This window comes from Xenopus tropicalis, chromosome 2, assembly GCF_000004195.4.
Source record: "Xenopus tropicalis strain Nigerian chromosome 2, UCB_Xtro_10.0, whole genome shotgun sequence".
In the NCBI taxonomy this organism is placed as follows: domain Eukaryota; kingdom Metazoa; phylum Chordata; class Amphibia; order Anura; family Pipidae; genus Xenopus; species Xenopus tropicalis.
Genome location: NC_030678.2, coordinates 43,251,770 through 43,272,258, shown reverse-complemented (window position 1 = coordinate 43,272,258; position 20,489 = coordinate 43,251,770). Strand labels below are relative to the sequence as shown.

Genomic DNA, 20,489 nt, shown 5'->3' with positions numbered 1-20,489 from the left:
GCCCTCTAATGACCCTATTATAATCTAAATGTAAGCCTGACCTCACTAGCAGCAGATTTTTTCACATAGGTCCAGCTTTAAACAGGTGTAAAGACAACCATACTATGAGTTGCCTGCGCAAAAATCAGAAGCCCACTTCTAAAGACCAAAAAGGTCTCAAGCCCTGAAAATTAGTATAAAATACCAATTATATTAGCTGTAAAAGATATCCAACCCTTTTTCACTTGTATTAAAATCACTAACAAAGGTGGGCACAGCTCAGGTAGCACTATCTTGCTTGTCGCTGTTAATAAGCTCCCTCCCCAAGCCATGGACCATCCCTGCAATTCATGCAAACCTAGCAATGCGTCAGTTATTAGACTTTGCTCCTTTTGTTACATTAAACCAAGAGTTCCTCTAATCAGTACTGGAAGAAGATTGGGCCAGGGGTGTTCTTCCTCTATTGGAATATGATAAATGTCAGTCTCAGTAACTTTATGGTTCAGGGAAAGACACATTTGTTCTACTTTTTTATGCATTGACTTTTTTTATGTTGATGTTTCTTGCAACACTTATCTTACAGTTTTTGTGTGGTGGCAATCAGATGTAAAAATGTATTTAAATAATCGCTGCCTCTACCAGGTCATTTATGAAGTGGCAAAATGCCAGAATCATAAATATACTGTAAATCATATTCTTACAAATGGTGCTTAGTGATGTTATCAGTTATATTCAGTGATGTTATTGATCAGTGATTTAATTTTAGTCACATGACTCACTAAAACGTATTATTTTAAATAATGTACACCCTATTATAAATTATATGGATATTATAAGTCACCAGGGAGTTTCATGACAATTGGCTTAAGGCCAAGTGCTTTTAAGGCAGGTCATGGAATTTCATGTAATATCCTCATATTTTATATTTTACAACAGGGTGGGTTTTTTTTTAATAATACACATGTTTTAGTGAGTCTGGGACAGAAACTACATCACTAAAACCTGTAGGTGAGGAATCCTTGCTGGAAGAGGTCATAAGAATGCTCTTCTAAGACTAAAAGTTTACTAATACAGAGAAGTGTATGGCAAAACCCAGGCGGCATACAAAGCAAGTCACCCCAAAGTGATGTAATGATTGGGGGCGGGGGGGCTATGGGGTAGCGAGCAGAGGGGAGTGGTAGCAAGCAGTGGCGATGATGCGCAAAGGTGACTGCGTACTTGGGGTAGATAGGCAGCATTTTAAGAGGCATGGGATAGGCAGAAGTCCTGTTGCACCCTGTCCCAGTTGTGTGGTGGGTTAATCTTTGGTCTCTGTTTAACTGCAATTCCTTCTAGATTTGTTGTGTGTTTGATTTAACCCTTTCACTGCCAGCCATTTTGGTCAAAGCGGAACTTGTATTGCCAGACAGTTTTTTAACATTTTGCACTGTTTCACTTTAGGGGCCTTTCCTCGGGGGGACTTTTAGTTTACCCAGGAAAACAATATATCGCTTTTCTCATGACAACCTAAGCTTTCAAAATATGGTAGAATGTTTGTGTAATTCCAAATCTGTAACAAGATATAGGCTTCTAAATATCTAAAAATGAAAAAAAAAATAATTTCCATAATATAAACACATATACCAGAAACAAAATTTTATGCATGAATCTATAACTGATTTGGAAAGTCCCATGTCTCCTGAACTTGCCAATACCAAATATATTTGGTTTTATGGAGATTTCTCACTTGAATAGGTCAAAAACTCCCAGCAGTACACTTTCACAAATTTCAAAAGCTCTGCTGCAGAAAGCTGCATACTTTAGATTTCAAGGACAAAAATTCCACTAACAGGTTTATCCCAGAAAATTGTACATTTTCGGAAAGAACAGATTCTGTGGAATCCAGAATAGGTAGAACTGTCTGTCTGCTCCAAACTATCAAGTCGGAATGCTTTCCTAAAGTTTTGGTTTTTATCAAAATTTGTGAAATTTTAAAAAAAATCACTTCAAAGCTTCCAGTCTAGAGTATCTTATCTCCTACAGGTCATAAAGTAACCAAATAAAACACCCTAAATTTGAACACCAGGGGTCCACTGAATAGTTTGATACACAATATAGATAAACCTATACAAGTATGTGACATGTAGGGGCCCCAATGTGAACATACCCCCATATGATCTATCATTTCAGCTCCTGCAAAATCAACACATTTACATCATTATATGTGGGATAAAGCTAGTAAAAAGTAAGCTCACCCCAGAAAGTCATATATTTTTGTAAAGTACACATTCCCCCGAATCTAAAATGGGTACCTGTGTTTTTCTACTCCAAAGTACCAAGCCGCAAAGCTTTTCTAAATTTGGCAATTTTGATGACATTTCCAAAAATCCCCTCAAATCTTCCATTTTGCAGCATCTTATCTCCCACATAGTGTTAGCTGCCAAGATAAAACACCCTACCAATGAAAACGTTGAATCTCTTTGGGTAGAAATTTCAGTAGGGCTGAAGGTCACAAAGAAAATGATCATTGGTGTATGCTATAAACCACCCCGTATAGATGAGGGGGATGAGGCCCAGCTATTGTTGCAAATGGAGGAGGCTTCAAAATTGGGTCAAGTTGTTATTATGGGGGACTTTAATTATCCGGACATTGACTGGAGTAATGGGGTGGCTAAGTCAGAAAAAGCTAGTAGGTTTGTAAATATGCTAAATGACTTTTTATTTCAGGCGGTTCAAGAACCCACTAGGAATGACTCTATTTTGGACCTGGTGATATCTAATAATAATGAACTCATCTCTAACATTTGTGTGGGTGAGCATTTGGGGAACAGTGATCACAACATGGTCTCCTTTGAGATAATGCTGCAGAGACAGCTCTATAAGGGAGTAACTAAAACCCTCAATTTTAGACGTGCAGACTTTGCCAGTATAAGGGCAATGTGTCAACTGGGAAAGGCTTTTCATGGGGTTAGACACAGAAGGAAAATGGAACATCTTTAAAACATTGCTTTGCAAGTATACACAACAGTATATTCCCCTTGTAAGCAAGGAGAGGCATCGCAAAGCAAAACCTTTATGGCTGAATAAAAGTGTTATTGTCGAGGTTGGTAAGAAAAAACGTGCTTTTAGGGCATTCAAGTTAGCTGGGACAGCAGAAACTTTCATCAGGTACAAGGAAGCAAATAAAGCATGCAAAAAAGCTATCAAGCAAGCTAAAATAGAAATGGAAAGGGATATTGCAGCTAGGAGTAAAAAGAATCCAAAATTATTTTTTAATTATGTGAATAGTAAAAAAATGAAGCAAGAAGGGGTGGGAACTTTATTATCACGGGGGGTAAGTTGGTTGATGAGAACGGGGAAAAAGCTGAAATTTTGAACTCTTATTTTTCATCTGTCTATACATCTGAGGAGCCAGATAATGAAGGCTTCCCTTGTAATATGCCCAGTTCTAGTAATTTAGCTACTGACGCATGGTTCACTCGGGAGGAAATTCAAAAGAGACTTGAACATGTAAAGGTAAACAAAGGTCCAGGGCCGGATGGGATTCATCCCAGGGTATTAAATGAGCTGAGCGCTGTGATTGCCAAGCCTCTTCACTTAATTTTTCAGGATTCATTGAGGTCTGGCATGGTGCCGAGAGACTGGCGGATTGCTAATGTGGTGCCATTATTTAAAAAGGGATCCCGTTCTCAGCCTGAAAACTATAGGCCTGTTAGTCTGACATCAGTAGTAGGAAAACTTTTGGAAGGGGTAATAAGAGATAGGGTACTTGAATACATTGCAGTTCACAATACTATTAGTTTGTGCCAGCATGGTTTTATGCGTAACAGATCTTGCCAGACTAATTTAGTCGCCTTTTATGAGGAGGTGAGTAGGAACCTTGATGCTGGAATGGCAGTTGATGTCATCTACTTGGACTTTGCTAAAGCGTTTGATACAGTACCTCACAGAAGGTTAATGATCAAATTAAGGAATATTGGCCTAGAACATAATATTTGTAATTGGATAGAGAACTGGCTGAAGGATAGAGTACAAAGAGTGGTTGTAAATGGAACATTTTCTAATTGGACCAGTGTGGTTAGTGGAGTACCGCAGGGGTCAGTCCTTGGGCCTTTGCTTTTTAACTTGTTTATTAATGACCTGGAGGTGGGCATAGACAGTACTGTTTCTATTTTTGCTGATGACACTAAATTGTGCAAAACTATAAGTTCCATGCAGGATGCTGCCGCTTTGCAGAGCGATTTGACAAAATTAGATAACTGGGCAGCAAACTGGAAAATGAGGTTCAATGTTGATAAGTGCAAAGTTATGCACTTTGGTAGAAATAATATAAACGTTAACTATCTACTGAATGGTAGTGTGTTGGGGGTATCCTTAATGGAGAAGGATCTAGGGGTTTTTGTTGATAACAAGTTGTCTAATTCCAGGCAGTGTCATTCTGTGGCTACTAAAGCAAATAAAGTGCTGTCTTGTATAAAAAAGGGTATTTACTCAAGGGATGAGAACATAATTTTGCCCCTTTATAGGTCCCTGGTAAGGCCTCACCTTGAGTATGCAGTGCAGTTTTGGGCTCCAGTCCTTTAGAGGGATATTAATGAGCTGGAGAAAGTGCAGAGACGTGCAACTAAACTGGTTAAGGGGATGGAAGATTTAAGCTATGAGGTGAGACTGTCGAGGTTGAGGTTGTTTTCTCTGGAAAAGAGGCGCTTGCGAGGGGACATGATTACTCTGTACAAGTACATTAGAGGGGATTATAGGCAGTTGGGGGATGTTCTTTTTTCCCATAAAAACAATCAACGCACCAGAGGTCACCCCTTTAGATTAGAGGAAAGGAGCTTCCATTTGAAGCAGCGTAGGGGGTTTTTCACGGTGAGGGCAGTGAGGTTGTGGAATGCCCTTCCTAGTGATGTGGTAATGGCAGATTCTGTTAATGCCTTTAAGAGGGGCCTGGATGAGTTCTTGATCAATCAGAATATCCAAGGCTATTGTGATACTAATATCTACAGTTAGTATTACTGGTTGTATATATAGTTTATGTATGTGAGTGTATAGATTGGTAGGTGTGCGTTAGGTGTGCTGGGTTTACTTGGATGGGTTGAACTTGATGGACACTGGTCTTTTTTCAACCCTATGTAACTATGTAACTATGTAAATTTGAACACCAGGGGTCCACTGAACAGTTTGATACCAAATATGTATAGGTTTACCTATGTATGTGGCATGTAGGGGCCCCAATGGGAACATACCCCCATATGATCTATCATTTCAGCTTCTGCAAAATCAACGCATTTACATTATTTATGTGGGATAATGCTACAAAAAAGTACACTCACTCCAGAAAACCATATATTTTTGGAAAATACACATTCCCCCGAATCTATAATGGGCACCCATGTCTTTCTACTCCAAAGTACCAAGCCATAAAGCTTTCCTAAGTTTGCAGATTTTTATGACATTTCAGAAAATTCCATAAAAATGTTGCACTCTCACACTTTCTTGATAAAGATCAGATAAAGGCAAATCACCCCAAATAGGAACACCTAAGGTCTACTGAACAGTTTGATGCCCAATATGCATAGATATACCAAAGTCTGTGGTATGTACTGACCCCGAAATGAAAATAGCGCATATGGATTTCTCGCCTGCCAACTCAGCTTTTGCATACAGAGCCCCATATCAGCATATTATGTGCCTTAACACCCCCTAACTATACAGAGACCCCCAGAAAACCATATATTTTTGTAAAGTACACATTCTGAAGAATTCAAAATAGGTAAAGTTATTTTTGTACACCAAAGTTACATACAGCAAAGCTATGCTAAAAACAGATTAGGAACACTTATACAGGGATAAAAATGCAATAAAACCATAAAAATTGTGCAAATCAGCGAAACAACAAAATAAGTCACACAACAGTTTAAATAGTGGTCAGAATATCTGATCCAATAGTCACGCTGTCAAAATAAACAGTTTTTAGGGAAAAGAAACTAAAAACAAAGTGCTAAAATGAAGAGAAAAAAGTGTTTGTGTATACATATGTAAAAGTTTGTGTACATATGTAAAAGTTGTGTGACAGTGTGTAAGTGTGTATATGAGTGTATATAAGTGTGCAAAATAAAAAAAATAAATATGCCGCCGCTGCAGAGTAGCCTTTATCTGCCATGACGTATCTCATACGTCTCATTTTGGAATTTTACTGCCAATAGATTCACCACATTAGAGCCACCTGGAACACTATATTTATTCTGCAGAAAGCATTACCATACCTGAGTAAAGAGCCCTAGAAGCTTTCTCTGTTTGTTTAAGATTGCAGCTGCCATTTTAGATTGGTCTTCAAAGCTTCCTGCTTTATAGCTCTAGCCATTATAGCTCAGATTACACATTCCTAAAGGTGGGGGGTGGGAATTCTTAGCATTCTTGAGGAAGGGGGAGCAGGAGAGAGGAGAGAACTGGGCAGACTCTGGCCCCCAAAATTAAGGATTTTTATGAGATAGGAAGTCAGATACCGGAAGAACATGTTTACAAAAAAGGAGACAAGAAATCCTGTGTTTCTTTTAATGTGAGTGCTTATGGCTGTATTTACATAGGCCTTTCTGATAAAGCTTACTTCGTTTTTACCTTTCCTTCTCCTTTAAGGATTCCACAAAAGTGGAATTAGGAATCTAAAGGGCAGACTAAACCTATTTCAGTAATTTAAACTACAGTCACCAAACTTATGATGTGGCAGCTCACATTATCATATAGGATTCTCATATATACAGGGCTGTAAGTGATCCGGAATAATCTTAACATACTCTGATAAGTGATGCAATGTGTACCAATATCTGATGCATAGGCCCAAACAAGCACAGGAAGAGGTCTGACTAACCAAACGGTCACTGTAGCACATTGCTAATTGTACAACATCATAATTCCCAGGCTGCAAATAACTGGAAACAACCTTCCTCCTCTGTGCATTACAGGCAACATTTGTGAATAGGAAAGGCAACTCCTACGATGCCAGTACAGGCTCCTAAAATCAGAGCAGTATGAGAAGTCAAATTCCAGATAAGCAGCTTTAGACTGCTGAGACAGTCACTTCCAAGCACAGAGTCAGGAAATCAGTCCCACAGGCAGGGGAACTGGTTGCAGAGACGATTCATGAATCAGCACATCTGTCTGTTATTACTACAAGGACAGCAAAAATTCCCCGAGATGTGCAAATCCTGCTATGATGTTGAAAATGCAGCAGACGTTTTCATCTGTTCTAAATAGGCAACTGCCTTTCCCATAGCATACAGCACTCCCTCGTTTCCTTCCTTTATTGCCTTTATTGTATAGATTTCTGAGCAGGAACACAGTTGTCTTTGGTCCTATTTACATTAAGCAGCTTGCAGACCCCCTGTTGTTGTTCCACTGCAACCCTCAGAATTCCATTGAAAGTCATAGGAAGTTTCAGGCAGGTAGTTTAACAGCATCTCAAAAAATGAGTATTGTCCATCACAAACATAAAGAATATAGTTTATTGATTTCACTTGCAAGAGGAGTCAAACCGAAAATCAGTAATAACAAATAAAAATTAAAAGAGCCAGAGACACTTAATAAATATTGAAAGGGCTTTATATACATTTATATTTATATATATATATAATGCTACATGTACAGTTAAATGAATATACATTAGGTAGAATAGAATTAAGTGGTGAGCACTACTCCCCCCCCCCTTTTTTTTATACATAGGTAGATCCACTCAAGGTTGCCAATTGAGCAAATCCTTTATGGATTTAGACACCAACACACACACCAACTGAGGAGTGGGGGGTCTTTGAACTGACTGTTAGAGAACCACACTTACAGCCTGATCAGATATCAGCCAGCATAGCAGGAGATTTCATTTTTATTAGAGGAGATTATGGAGACACATCCTACACAATACAGGGAACCCAATTTTGAGTCCCAACCCATAGGTTAAAAATGATTGATATACGATTTAAGCTATATAAAATACAACTGTTTTACAGCATTGAAATGTTTTCATTTTTAAGCAGTGATTACCAGAACTTAGGTGCTTTCTACATTACTATAAGGCAGTGATCCCCAACCAGTGGCTCAGGGGCAACATGTTGCTCACCAACCCCTTGAATGTTGCTCTCAGTGCCCCCAAACCAGGTAGTTATTTTTGGATTCCTGACTTGGGGGCAAGTTCTGGTTAAATAAAAACAAGATTTACTACCAAATAAAGCCTCCTGTAAGCTTATAGTGTGCATAGAGGCTGCCTAATAGCCAATCTTAGCCCTTATTTAGCACCTACATTAACTTTTATGATGTTTGTGTTGCTGTCCAAGTCTTTTTACATTTGACTGTGGCTCACGAGTAAGAAAGGTTAGGGGCACCTGCTATAAAGTAAAAATGTTTGTAAATATTTACCTTGCAGATGTTGGGCATATAGATATAATTGTTAAATGTATATATTAATGTATTAATGATGGTGTCGCTGACCCTTTATAGGAGCACATAATTTATATAGGGCCATAAACTAGAACCTGTCATTTTATGACAAGAAAAAAGCAATTTGTATTTTAGTCCATTTTACTTTGCTGTAATTATTATTATTTATTTAACAATTTATTTATACAAAGCTAACACATTCCACTGTGCCACTGAGATTGTACTTCATCCACACCCAACAGGGTCAATTTTATCAGGAGCCAATAAACCTTCCTGTATGTTTTTGGAGTGTGGGAGGAAACCACAGCCCCTGAACAAACTCATAATCACAAAGGTTACAGTGCAAACACAATTGCAACTCATCACCAACAACGGAAAAATAATGAAGCAACACAAAGCTCTCCCAGTGCCTGTAAGAAAAAAACAGCTTGTGGCAATGTTCAACCACACACTGCACCACAATCCGCAGTGGCTGCAAAGGGCTCAGCTGAGAAAAGGCATGCAGCCTACAAAAAAAAATGAGATAACGAAATATTACTAGAAAGAATTGCTGTGAAACATGCCCTTACTAATTACCCTATGGCAGCCATTAAATTCCCCATATAAAGGTGGAATGAAGGACTTGGAAAAGGAACAATACACATAGACATGAAACACCTGTGTGATGCCCTGTAGCAGCTTCTGTAAACCACATCCCTGATCTTCTCTTACTCCACCAAACTAAATGTATCAAGCCTATCGCATCCTCTGTCTCGATATAGCTCCAGTATGGCAGAAAGTCAATGATTTATTTATGTCTTGTGGCCAGAAAGCCAATGATTTATTGATGACTTGGGGCCTTCCCACTTGATCTCAAACTCCTGAAATAGAATGATGCATCTTTGTAATGTATCCAAATAATGTATATGAATACAAATAAAGATGACATCCTTGCATTCATTATTACTATTATTTATATAGTGCCATCATCTCAGCAAAAAGAAGTCTTACTTAAGTCTGTGTGTAAACACATCATAAGCCAGGAAGCAGAATCGCAATTAAAGCATGCAAATAATGCTATGTACACTAGTAATAAAGTAATAAAAAAAATTACTGTAATAGCTAGGTGTAGTGAAAAACATGGGAGATCTTTACTGAAAAAACAATATCAAAGCCTTGATGGTGCTTAAATAAATTTCCTTCTATCTTCCTCCTTCTATCTTGCACCAAGCTATACTGGCCTAAAGGGCATTTCATTATTTATCAACTTTTATTTCTATAGAGCTGACAAATGTATTCAGCATTATAAAAGACTGTTCATCATTCATTGTGGATCTATAAGGTCCCTACCACATTCACTTTACACAATATCATCATAAGCAGCCAGTTAACCTGTCTGTATGTTTTAGTAGCATGGAAGGAAACCAGATTACCCTGAGAAAACCCACACAAACACAGCAAGAAAATACAGCCTCCTTACAGACACTGCCCAGGCCAGAATTGAACTCAGGATGCCAGCACTGAAAGGGAGCAGTGCAAATTACTGAGCCACTGTACAATTTACAGTTAATCTTGCTTGTAATTTAAACTATCTAGTTAAATTTAACGTTACTGAAGCTCCACAGTCACGGTTTTTGTCTTTGGTGGCAGCAACAAAACAGCCAGATAGAACATCATAGAGCAGAAAGAGGCAATTAAAAAGTTGCTTAGAATAATTCTGTCTATAACATACTAAAATCAAAAGTTAAATATATAAATATAACTGTTAGAAGAAAATAAAAACAATTTGTAAAAAAGATTTTTTTTAACCATTATAATTTAATCATAATAATATACAATATATGCTATTATTATATTGCTAAGGTGGGCGATATCAGGCTAATTTGATCATTTGGCCATAGGGTCCAACAATCAAATTGCAATGGTGGGCATAGGCGTCAGACCACTGCAATGCCCGATCCATCGGAAAATCAAACCTGCCTGATCAAGATCTGGCCAATTTTAGGTTGGGTAGTGCCCATACATGGCAGATAAGCTGCCGAAGAGGTCTGACGGACCAGAACAGGCAGCTGAAATCTGCCCATGTATGGCCACCTTTAAAAAACAAAGCAAAGATCTGATTGGTTGCTATGGGCAACATCAATGGTGAGGTTTGTCTCCAATGTTGATAAATACATCCCTATGTATTATATCATATAATGACACAGGTGTTTTGGTGTCATTGTACAAGGTAAGTTTGGTTAGCGGCTCTGTATTTGTGCATCTCTTCAGGAAGGTTCCCTGTGAGAAACTGAAATGCTGACACAATAATTGCTTCACCTAAGAGTTACTATAAGTTCCTTGACTAATAAATATAAAATAAAACACGTGGCATTAAAGTGGAAAAATGAGAAAGGCCTAAATGCGTTGTAAAATGAATCCCATGTTATATTTTCATATGCTCAAATAATCGGTTTAGCTCACCCTAAATTAATGCACATCTCAGATAACAGTTTCAGCAGCTACAGTGCAATTTGGCAGACAGGGATAGTAACAGCACATAAATTCATTGTCCTTGGCTATACTGGGAGCAGGAGGCCACATTCGCAGGCGAGAAATTTTCCTTGTGAAGTGACCTGTCCTTGTATCCTTTGAAGCTGCTTTGATTGTGTCACTGTAATTGAAGGATGAGGTGCAGTGTCCTTTCAGCCTTCTGCATAGAGCTCAGATTTGGAACAAGAAACAAAATCCTCAGATTTCTACTACTCTACTAACTAAACTGCATAAAAGTGTGAATGCTTTATTATAATGGCACTGTTTATAACTACATATATTGACCAAGGGTTGCTGAAGTTTTTCCCATTGATGTTTGATGCATAAGGGCCCGAAAATATTTAGGAAATATGCCTATAATACATCTGAATACATTCCTGCCCAGTATCTAAGGCCTTGTACCCACTACAGATTTATGGTGCAGAGTTATGTACATACAGAAGTGGTCCGCAACCACAACCTTCCCGTTTCCATGGAACGGGAAAGGGGGCAGTGGATGTGGGTTTGAGGGGCGCACTGCAATTATGGGAGGGCACATTTCAATTAGCAGATCACGCAGACAATCCCTGTATGACATTTATGACACTGCATATGTGCCTTGCTGCGTCATATACAAAGTTAATTATATTTATTAATCCCCATAATCACCTGCACACCTGATGGCAATAGGGGACATTGCAGTTCAATGCAATGTGGGTCTGTAAGCTGTGGAGAAGGTTGTTTCAGTTTGTAACATCAATGGTTTAGTCTCTCCTCCTCTGCCAGGATTTCAAATGATGCAGATAAAGAAGAACTGCAGCTGGATTACAGCTTATAAAATAGTATTTATTGATACTTTTTGAAGAAACAGTGATGAGTATATTAGGAGATTCTGTGTTGTGTCAGGCCCAAAACAAATTTTGGTTCCCCTTCAATTAATCTATATTGAAAAGTCCCCTTTAATCGTTTGATTAAGCGGTTTTTAAACATTATGTGAAATCAGTTTGGGAAGGGACTGATATAAAACCCCCTATGAGTAAAACACTTTTTACAGTTCATGGTATGAGAACAAATAAATCCACAAAGAAAAAATGTATAGAATGTGAAACCTCGAGGTGGATTCAGCAAACAGTAGGACAATCTGTGTGCATAGTTAGTAGAGAAAATCTCACTGATCCTCCAGCTGGAATGAAAGAAATTTTTGGCGCTTGTCTGACATGAATGAGCTTGCCTTGCTATTTAGGATTCCATCAGCACATGTTGAAAACTCCAGTTTGCCAAATTTAAAGATTTACTTCACCTTCAAGTTACCTTTTTGCATGTTACAGAATGCCCAGTTTCTTGCAACGTTTCAATTGGTTCCAATTTTTTTTTATAGTTATTTAATGATTTGCCTTTTTTTCTGCCTCTTTACAGCTTTTAATTTAAAATGCAGTAACTGGTTATTCAGGTCACCGACAGGCAGCCATACAACGATTGCTCTGTGAGGCTACAAATTTTTTTGTTATTTCTAATTATTTATCTTTCTATTCATCTTCCACTCTGTTATTCAATGACTGCCTAGTTGTTCAGGTATTCTGGGCTCTAGAACCTAGATAGCTGCTAAAATTCCAAACCATAGAGTAGAACAAAATGTTAAATAATACAAAAATAGAAATGAGGTACAATAGGCACTATATCATTTTGAATATCATCCTTTATTTTATGGGAATCACTGTGCAGACAGGATATAAGATATATACAGTAGCAAAAGATATAAAGAAATGATGGTTTCTGGATAACATTCATAACCCTCAATTAATAATCATTGCAGTCACATTTGTCCAGCTAACCTCCACATCTATTCTATAGCGAGAAAGGTATAACTGGAGTTCAACATTCCTCAATACAAGAAATTGTTTTAGCTATTTTTTTTTTTACATTTAAAAGCAGTGTTTTTTTCTTAAACTATTGCATGTCCTGCTCCAATGATGCACACAACAGCATCAGTCTCTGCTGATCCTGTCCAAGAAGGGCCCTTGGGATATAGGAAATTTTAAATGCTGCGAGTAATTCCACAAAATGTAAACAATTGTGCCTTAGAGGATCAACACACACAACTGTCAACTGTGACACTTACATGAGACGTTTATTCTTAGGTCTAAAATGCAATCAGTAGGACCGGAACTGCAGCTTGGCATACGAAGAGAACTACAACTACAGATAGCTATAAGGCAGCCTGCCCTACATGACAAAAATAAATATATCTGCATCATATCTATTGATGTCCAAGCCTGTAGCTTTCATTCTCATGTATGGAAATTCATGTAGTTACAGGCTAAAATATTCTGCCCACCAGGCAGATGTCAAGCAATGTTGACAATGAAGAGGAAGAGCGGAAGAGGATGGGAATGTACCTGAGGCTTACATCACAGAATGCAATATGTGGACATCGATACATGTGGCTGTCATGTGAATAAAAGCTATCGGCTTGGATATTCATGTATGTGATTTGTACATATTTATGTTTTGTGCTGCTACAATTATCTGCACTTTTCTTTTCCTTTTTTCCCCTAAGTAACCTGTGCCCTCCCAGTCACTAGCACAGTTCTCATATGACCCTGCTGCTCTCCTCCAGTACTGGCAAATGCACAGAACTTCTTACTGATAGAGTGTCACCATTACTCAGCACTTTTAATGCCGGGAAGATTTTGGGTTTAGGATGACTGTAGCTAAATTAAATTGACTGCTGTGTATCAGAGCTGTCCAGCTACAGGCTCCAGCCTACCCAAGGGTTCCAAACATACAAAATATAGTTCTTTATATAAAATATATATTATATATTGGTTTTACAAATTAAAGGATAAAACATAAATCCTTTGAGTTAGTGACAGTGGTCATCTCTGACCAGCAACATTTACAGTATTTATCAAGTTTAGTCTATCCATTTAGTGTACATTTATACCTAGGGGTAGCTTTATGAGTTTTGGGACTGCTATGGCTTGCTGCTGAATGGGTTTTAATGGAATAGTAACACCAAAAAAATAAAAGTGTTTTAAAGTATAATGTACTGCTGATCTGCACTGGTAAAACTGAACTGTATGTAATAAACTTTTATTAAAGGAAAAAATTCCCAAAAGTACACTGCATATAAAACTTAGTGTTTGTTGCGTTTCTCGCAGAGAGCTGCCATGCTTCCTCTGGAACCAGACACTCCATTCCCCAGGCCTCCATCCAGTGAAACCCTATTGACTGGTATTTTTACATTTATTAAACATTGGTTTCCATTTGTTTTTAAAACTGGATGTAAATGTAATTGCTACTAAAAGCAGTATCTGCCTGGCTGTCTATATAATCTGAAGTACTGGGTCTGACTAGTGAAACAATGTAGCAGAGGCTAGATGATTAACAGACCTGTAGAAGAACTGACCTTCCCACAAGCAGGGGTAGGGGGCTATTGGGGGAAGGATAGAGAAGGTGTCATTTAAAACATAATGCACAGGAGTAGGGATGTTCTAATATTCTTCTCCCCTTTTTCATGCACAATTTTTTTCCATGGTTAAAATGAGATGTAAATCATTTATTGACTCTGGACAACTTTTGAGTGTCTAAGGTTACCAGCATATGTTATGTTGTTACAATGCCTGCGTGGCTTTATGTATTTAACTGAACATCCTCCATAAAAAGTTATTAAAAAGAGATACAACACTCAATGTGTATCTTGATAACAGAACTCATCTAATTGTGACTGCAATGAGTTTTTGAATAATCTGATTTCTCCAGTCACACTGGTCTGCATTTTCAAATATAAGGTTTAATGGTTTATTTTGTGTATACTAGAACAGTGATCCCAAATGAGTGGCTCAGGAGAGGCATGCTGCTCACCAATGCCCTTAGATGTTGCTCTTAGTGCTGCCAAACCCAGTAGTTATTTTTTATTCTTGACTTGGTGGCAAGTTTTGGTTGCATAAAAACCCAATGTTATGCCAAAGAGAGCCTTATGTAGGCTGCCAGTCCAAATAGGGGCTACTGAATAGACGAAGAGCTCTTATTTGGCACCCCCAAAACTTTTTTCATGCTTGTGTTGCTCCCCAACATTTTTAAATGTGTCTCACATGTTTAAAAGGTTGGGGACCCCTGCTGTAGAGCATTTCTGCTCTTCATATTTGTATTTAGACTTTAGAGATGGAGATCCTAGACTCCCTACCTTGTTACTTTTATCAAGAAAGCCCTTAGACTAGGGCCACAGAAGATTTACAGAAGTTTTACCTGGTGTTAGGAGAGCTAAAAAGGCTGGTATTATTTTCCAGATAAGATGGTAGTCCCAGAAAGAACAAAGTAACCCTGCATAGTTCAGTTTTGATGAGCAGTAAGATGCAACATGTAAAGTTGAAGAAAGTCTGCGCAGCAGCACCCCGGGAGGTCACATTCACTACTGTGGCTGCCTGCACTTATAACAGACTTATAAAACATTTATTTAAGCTTTCTCAATAAAACACACCTCAACCGGTCCTTTGATTGTAAGAGATATAAGAAAATGCAATGAAAACAAACACCCACCAAAAAACAGTTAATTTCATAAAAATAGGATACATTAGAGGAACCCGTGTGATGAGTAGGAATGTCAACTGCAAACCAGGCAATACCCCAACAGCAATACTCAATCTCAGTGTGTTTGTGGTTGAAAAGAAGTACAAGTATGGGACTGGTTACCCAGAAGTTGGGCATTTCTTTACATAGAGTCTTTCTGTAATTTGTCTCTCCATACCTGGCACACACATTTTTTCAGAGAAGATTAAAAAGATTATTTCATGCACGTCAGTTCTATATAAGCCTGACAAATTTGCACAGGCTGTATCTATTGCATTACTTTGGCCTCCCAGACCACATCACTGGGAAGTACAAAAAACTTTCAGTGCCCCTTCATCATAGTAATAAATGCAGGTTTACTGGCCCAAGAGAAGGGATTGCTGATGATGCCAGCCCAAACGGAGAATGGAAGTAGTTCAGGCCAGGATTTCAACAGTAAATCACAATACACATCTAAATATAGTGGTTATGGGGGAGGCTTTGTGGTCAATGTTATGGTAGCAAATTTTTTAAAAAATAGGGCTCCTTTAACTGTTCTTATCATCTGCTGTTCTGTATGTAGATTCAGCTGAAGTGCTCCTTCTCTACTACCAATTACAAGCTCGCCAAACGAGCAGATCTCCCGATCTTCTCCCAATATGATAATCTAAGGTGGGCAATATCGGGCTAATTTGACCCTGGAGCCAAACAATCAAATTAAAACAGTGGGTATATGGGCCGTCGGACTGAGGACCACATCAAAGAGCCAGTGTTGTCCCAGATCAGACAGGAAAATGAAACCTGCCCGATTGAGATCTGGCCGATTTTAGATGAGATACTAGTCGGGTAAGTCTGTTGGGGGTGCCTATACACAGGCAGATAAGCTGCCAAATCGGTCTGAAGGACCCGAATCGACAGCTGACCTGTTTGGCCACCTTAACTCACATCCCAAGCCAAATAAAAAAAATTCTGCATGATGCCCAGAACATTATTGTAGGGGACACAGACCAACCCTGTCCTTGCCACAGAGCTGGCAATAAGGAAAGAGTCCCATTGCACCCTATGCCCTCTGCCACTCCCTAACCTGTATGCACAAATTTGGGATCAGGTAGAGAATGGGTAGTGAATGGGATTGGGTTGAGATAAGGCATGCCTCCCCACTCCTGACCCTCAAGAATACAACACAGACAAATACAGGCAGCTTTGTATCAGCTGGGTGGCCGCAGATCTCTGCGCTGTGAAATTGAATGCAGAAAAAATGGCATAGTGCTGACATATTCTGCATCACTTTACAGAGATTGCACATTCAAATCAGCCCCTGCCCCAGTGGCGTTAAGAGGCTAAGAAACCTATCACATTCACACATGCTACAGTCCGTTTTGTCAGGAGCTAATTAACCTGTATGTTTTTGGAGTGTAGGAGGAAACTGGAGTACCCAGTGCAAACCCATGAAAGCACAGGGAGAACATGCAAACTCCTTGCAGATAGTGCCCTGGTTGGAATCAAACCAGAACCCCAGCATTGCAAGGCAGCGGTGCTAACCATAGTGCCACCACCCTTCCCCTTTATTTTTTCATCAGCTATTACCTCCAACAAAATAGCACACATGATTTAGGTGTTAATCCTTGTTTTAATTACATAAAGATGGAATGGGTGAATAGGTGAATGGAGGATCACTTACAAATGTATGTCAGAATTCCCATGCGATATCTGCCTACCATTCGCAGTTTCTGCCACAGGCAGCCTGTTTCCCATTCATATTATCACTCAGCAATGAGCGGACTGACAAGATCTTAAAGGAACATGTGACAGGGATTTTGGCGAATAGTACCTTAAAAGTAATAATAATTATATTGTTATACTATTAAAGTGCAGTTACTTGCAGGCAGTCTTTTTGAGCTATTTCATTATAAATGCTGCTCTAACAGGCTTTGAATAACAGACTGAAAGCACAGAACAGTAAAGGTGATTATAAACTCCATCATATGTATAACCTATATCGCGCTTATAACAATCCTGTCAATCAAATCATATTGGGTTTTTAGAATTAGTGACAAATGGTGGATTGGATGGGGGCAACATAACCAGAACAATAAATTATTTAAAAAAAAACAAAAACAAAAAAACTGCTGCAAATTTACTCACATTTACACCCACAGTATTTGCTACAATATTTCATTTTTACTGGTGCATGACAACCATTGATTTTTAGCCCTCTTTGCATTCAGAGTGTGCAGAAGTCACACACAAGGACAGGAAGGCAAGGGAGATTGGTGATGATGGTGACAAGGGTGTTAGCACATACCTGCATGACAACCAGGAGGATGCCCTGATACTTGTGTTTAAATAGGAATGTCAGCTATTTGGGCAAGTATCCCTACACGCACGCTGCATGATAGATGTTTTACAAATATAAAAATGAGGGTGTGCTCCTTTAAATAAACAACAACAAAAAAATCACCAAGGACCTGGTCATGCCATATGTTTTTATTCTAGGACACTAGGGCTGGCACTCACTAACTTCTATTAACCCTTTCCATGCCGGTCTGTTCTCTGATGAGTCATGCCATGTGTTGCCATGTAAATACCCGCACAACAAAGGTCAAAGACTACAATATGGTTCTGGCACTATGGCCTCTTTTTTATAATGGTCCACAGGATTAAAACAGTTAAAGCCTCATGCAAGTTTCATATATGCCATTCCCCTCACACTACTGAACCTACTGAAGCAAAGTTACAGCACTGTGGATGATTGTTCTGACAACCACACTTTACCCAATCACATAGTCTAAACATGCAGTTTCAAAAAACTGAAATAATGTAATAGAGTATTCAATCATATGCATTCCAGCACTAGACTAATACTCTTGTTAATTTGTGGAAAGAGGCCAACAATACATTCAGGAAAATATAGATCAAGGCCTATTGCTCTTCCCAACGAAAGCCCCAAATGGAAGGGATCATTAGCAGAAGTAGTGCTGGCAGGTCTGACTGCAGTCAGTATAAAAACACTTCTCAGAATGGGCCCCTAAAAAGAATTATTCAAGCTATGTGCCAATTGGCTGCAGTGTTTACAGCACAGGAGTAAATCTGTCTAAGGTTTATACCCACTGAGTACTGCAGTCAAATTACACAGGCAAATAATATGTTAGAGTTTACATGAGAGGTGAATGCAATAGGCATATAAGTGTTCCGCTGTGAATCTGCCATTAAATCCATCACACAGTTAACTCCATGTGCTCCACCACAAAGCCAAAGCACATGGAGCGTGTGGCAGTACTTGTCATATTGTAAATGCACCGCTATGTGTCACAGGAATCGATCTGACCCCTTCTGTGCCTGGACTTTCCAATGTTTCAAAACTCAAAAGCTTATAGTGGCAAGCCTGTGGTGATTACACAATCTTCTCAATAAGCAAGTTTTCTGAATATAAGGAATTACTATTTCTAGCACTAACTGATATTACTTGGCAATTTGGTAATTCACTTACCTGCATCATAGAAGGTGTCCAGAACAGCAGTCTCCCCAAAGTCCAGCTCCCCAAAATTGACACTACTGAGATGCGCCCCTTCTCCTTCACAGGCCCGACGCAGGCAGTGCAGGGCCCCAGATTCCGGGCTGCCCCCCATCGCTGACTTTGGGCTGTCATTGAGTACATACACTACACGCAGAGACCTTTGCTTGCTCAACCACTGGGCACCTTCACATACTGCCCCAGCAGAGGGCTCTGAAACAGGGCAAGTAGGGACTGACCCACCTGGGAGTTCAGCAGCTCCTAACTGCTCCCTACTAAATCCCCCAGATTCACTGGGTGCTTGCACTGTCACATAGGGGTTGATGGTCTCCATGCTGATTGGTGGAATTATGAGATGTCTCTCTTTACATGGGCACAGGAGAGAGCAGGACAGAAAGTACCAACAATTCCCTTCTATGTAAAATAATGGTGAATGGAAAGTTGATGTGAGGCAGGTGGGTGCATCATCTCATGTACCTCTGAGGCACCACAGTGGAAGGAAGCCCCCAGGATCCAGTATATTGCAGTGCAGTAGTAATGGGTCCCTTCAATTGAAGTTGCTGGGAAGTGTGAGGAGGAGTGGAACAGTACCTCTTGTGACAAGTGCCGCTCTCAATGCTGAGATACAGTCCGGGAACAGCAGCAGCAGCCAAGACACAAGTTTGCTGGGAGAGACACCAGTTTGCTGGGAGAGACACAAGTTTGCTGGGAGAGACACAATTGGAGGCAGCTCTTGCACTTCAGAGTTCCCACAGGCAAATAGTTCCGGGCTTCCAGCAGCAGCGGCCGCAGCGCATACTTTGAGGGATGTGTCAGTCAGTTAAATATAGAGCAGCTCGGCACATGCATGTGCACTGGAGAGATAATGGGAGCCAGTCACTTAAAAGCTATTTCCTCTCAAGCATAGCTACGTATTATTGACATTGCTTAAGCTGCGGCAGCACACAGCTCAGCCCATTCCGTGGCCTCTGGGGAAACTTTGCTCTCTCCTCCTCAGACAGCTGCCAGTATCTCCCTGCCCTGCCCCGACACACTATATACTGCCATGCAGGTAATGCCTACAGGTTAGTGGCGCTGGGAGCAGACCCAACTTCCCTCCTACTTGTCATGGTTACGCCTCTTCCAAAGCTGCCAATCCGCACACAGCTTGGGCTTCCTGTAGGGAGTGTGTAAGGTTTCCCCTTTACTTGCCATAACTAATAGGGATTGGGGCAGTCAGGGCGGGGCAGCCAGGGTAGGGTTCCAGTGGCCTCCCTTGACCACAAAAGGTTTAGGGAAATAAGAACAGTCATTTACTATTTAGAAAAAGGGGAACGTGTATTTCCACGAAAACCGGACGCCTACAAAATGACTATACTATGTAGCAATCAGTGTTGGAGGCTGTACACTGCATGTTATATGTACTACAGGGGCTTCTGGGAACTGACAGTAAACACACACTATGCTGACAGAAACAAAACAATGACTGCTTTCCCTATCCATTTATTTTTTGCACTTTGCCCCATCTCATGAAAATAAGTTGTTTTTTTTGCTCCTTTAATAGATCTTATAA

At 39.6% G+C, this 20,489-nt stretch overlaps 1 protein-coding gene across 3 annotated transcripts in view; it reads right to left on the bottom strand.

The window, feature by feature from the left end:
- map3k15 (mitogen-activated protein kinase kinase kinase 15) overlaps positions 1-20,089 on the bottom strand; it is a 78,256-nt gene extending 58,167 nt beyond the window's left edge. The window contains exon 1 of one of the 3 annotated variants that reach the window (XM_012956991.3): positions 18,914-20,089. In XM_012956991.3, the coding sequence (XP_012812445.1) occupies positions 18,914-19,271 (358 nt within the window). In that variant the 5' untranslated portion in view covers positions 19,272-20,089. 3 annotated transcript variants of the gene reach the window in all.
- Between the last annotated feature and the right edge of the window lie 400 nt (positions 20,090-20,489).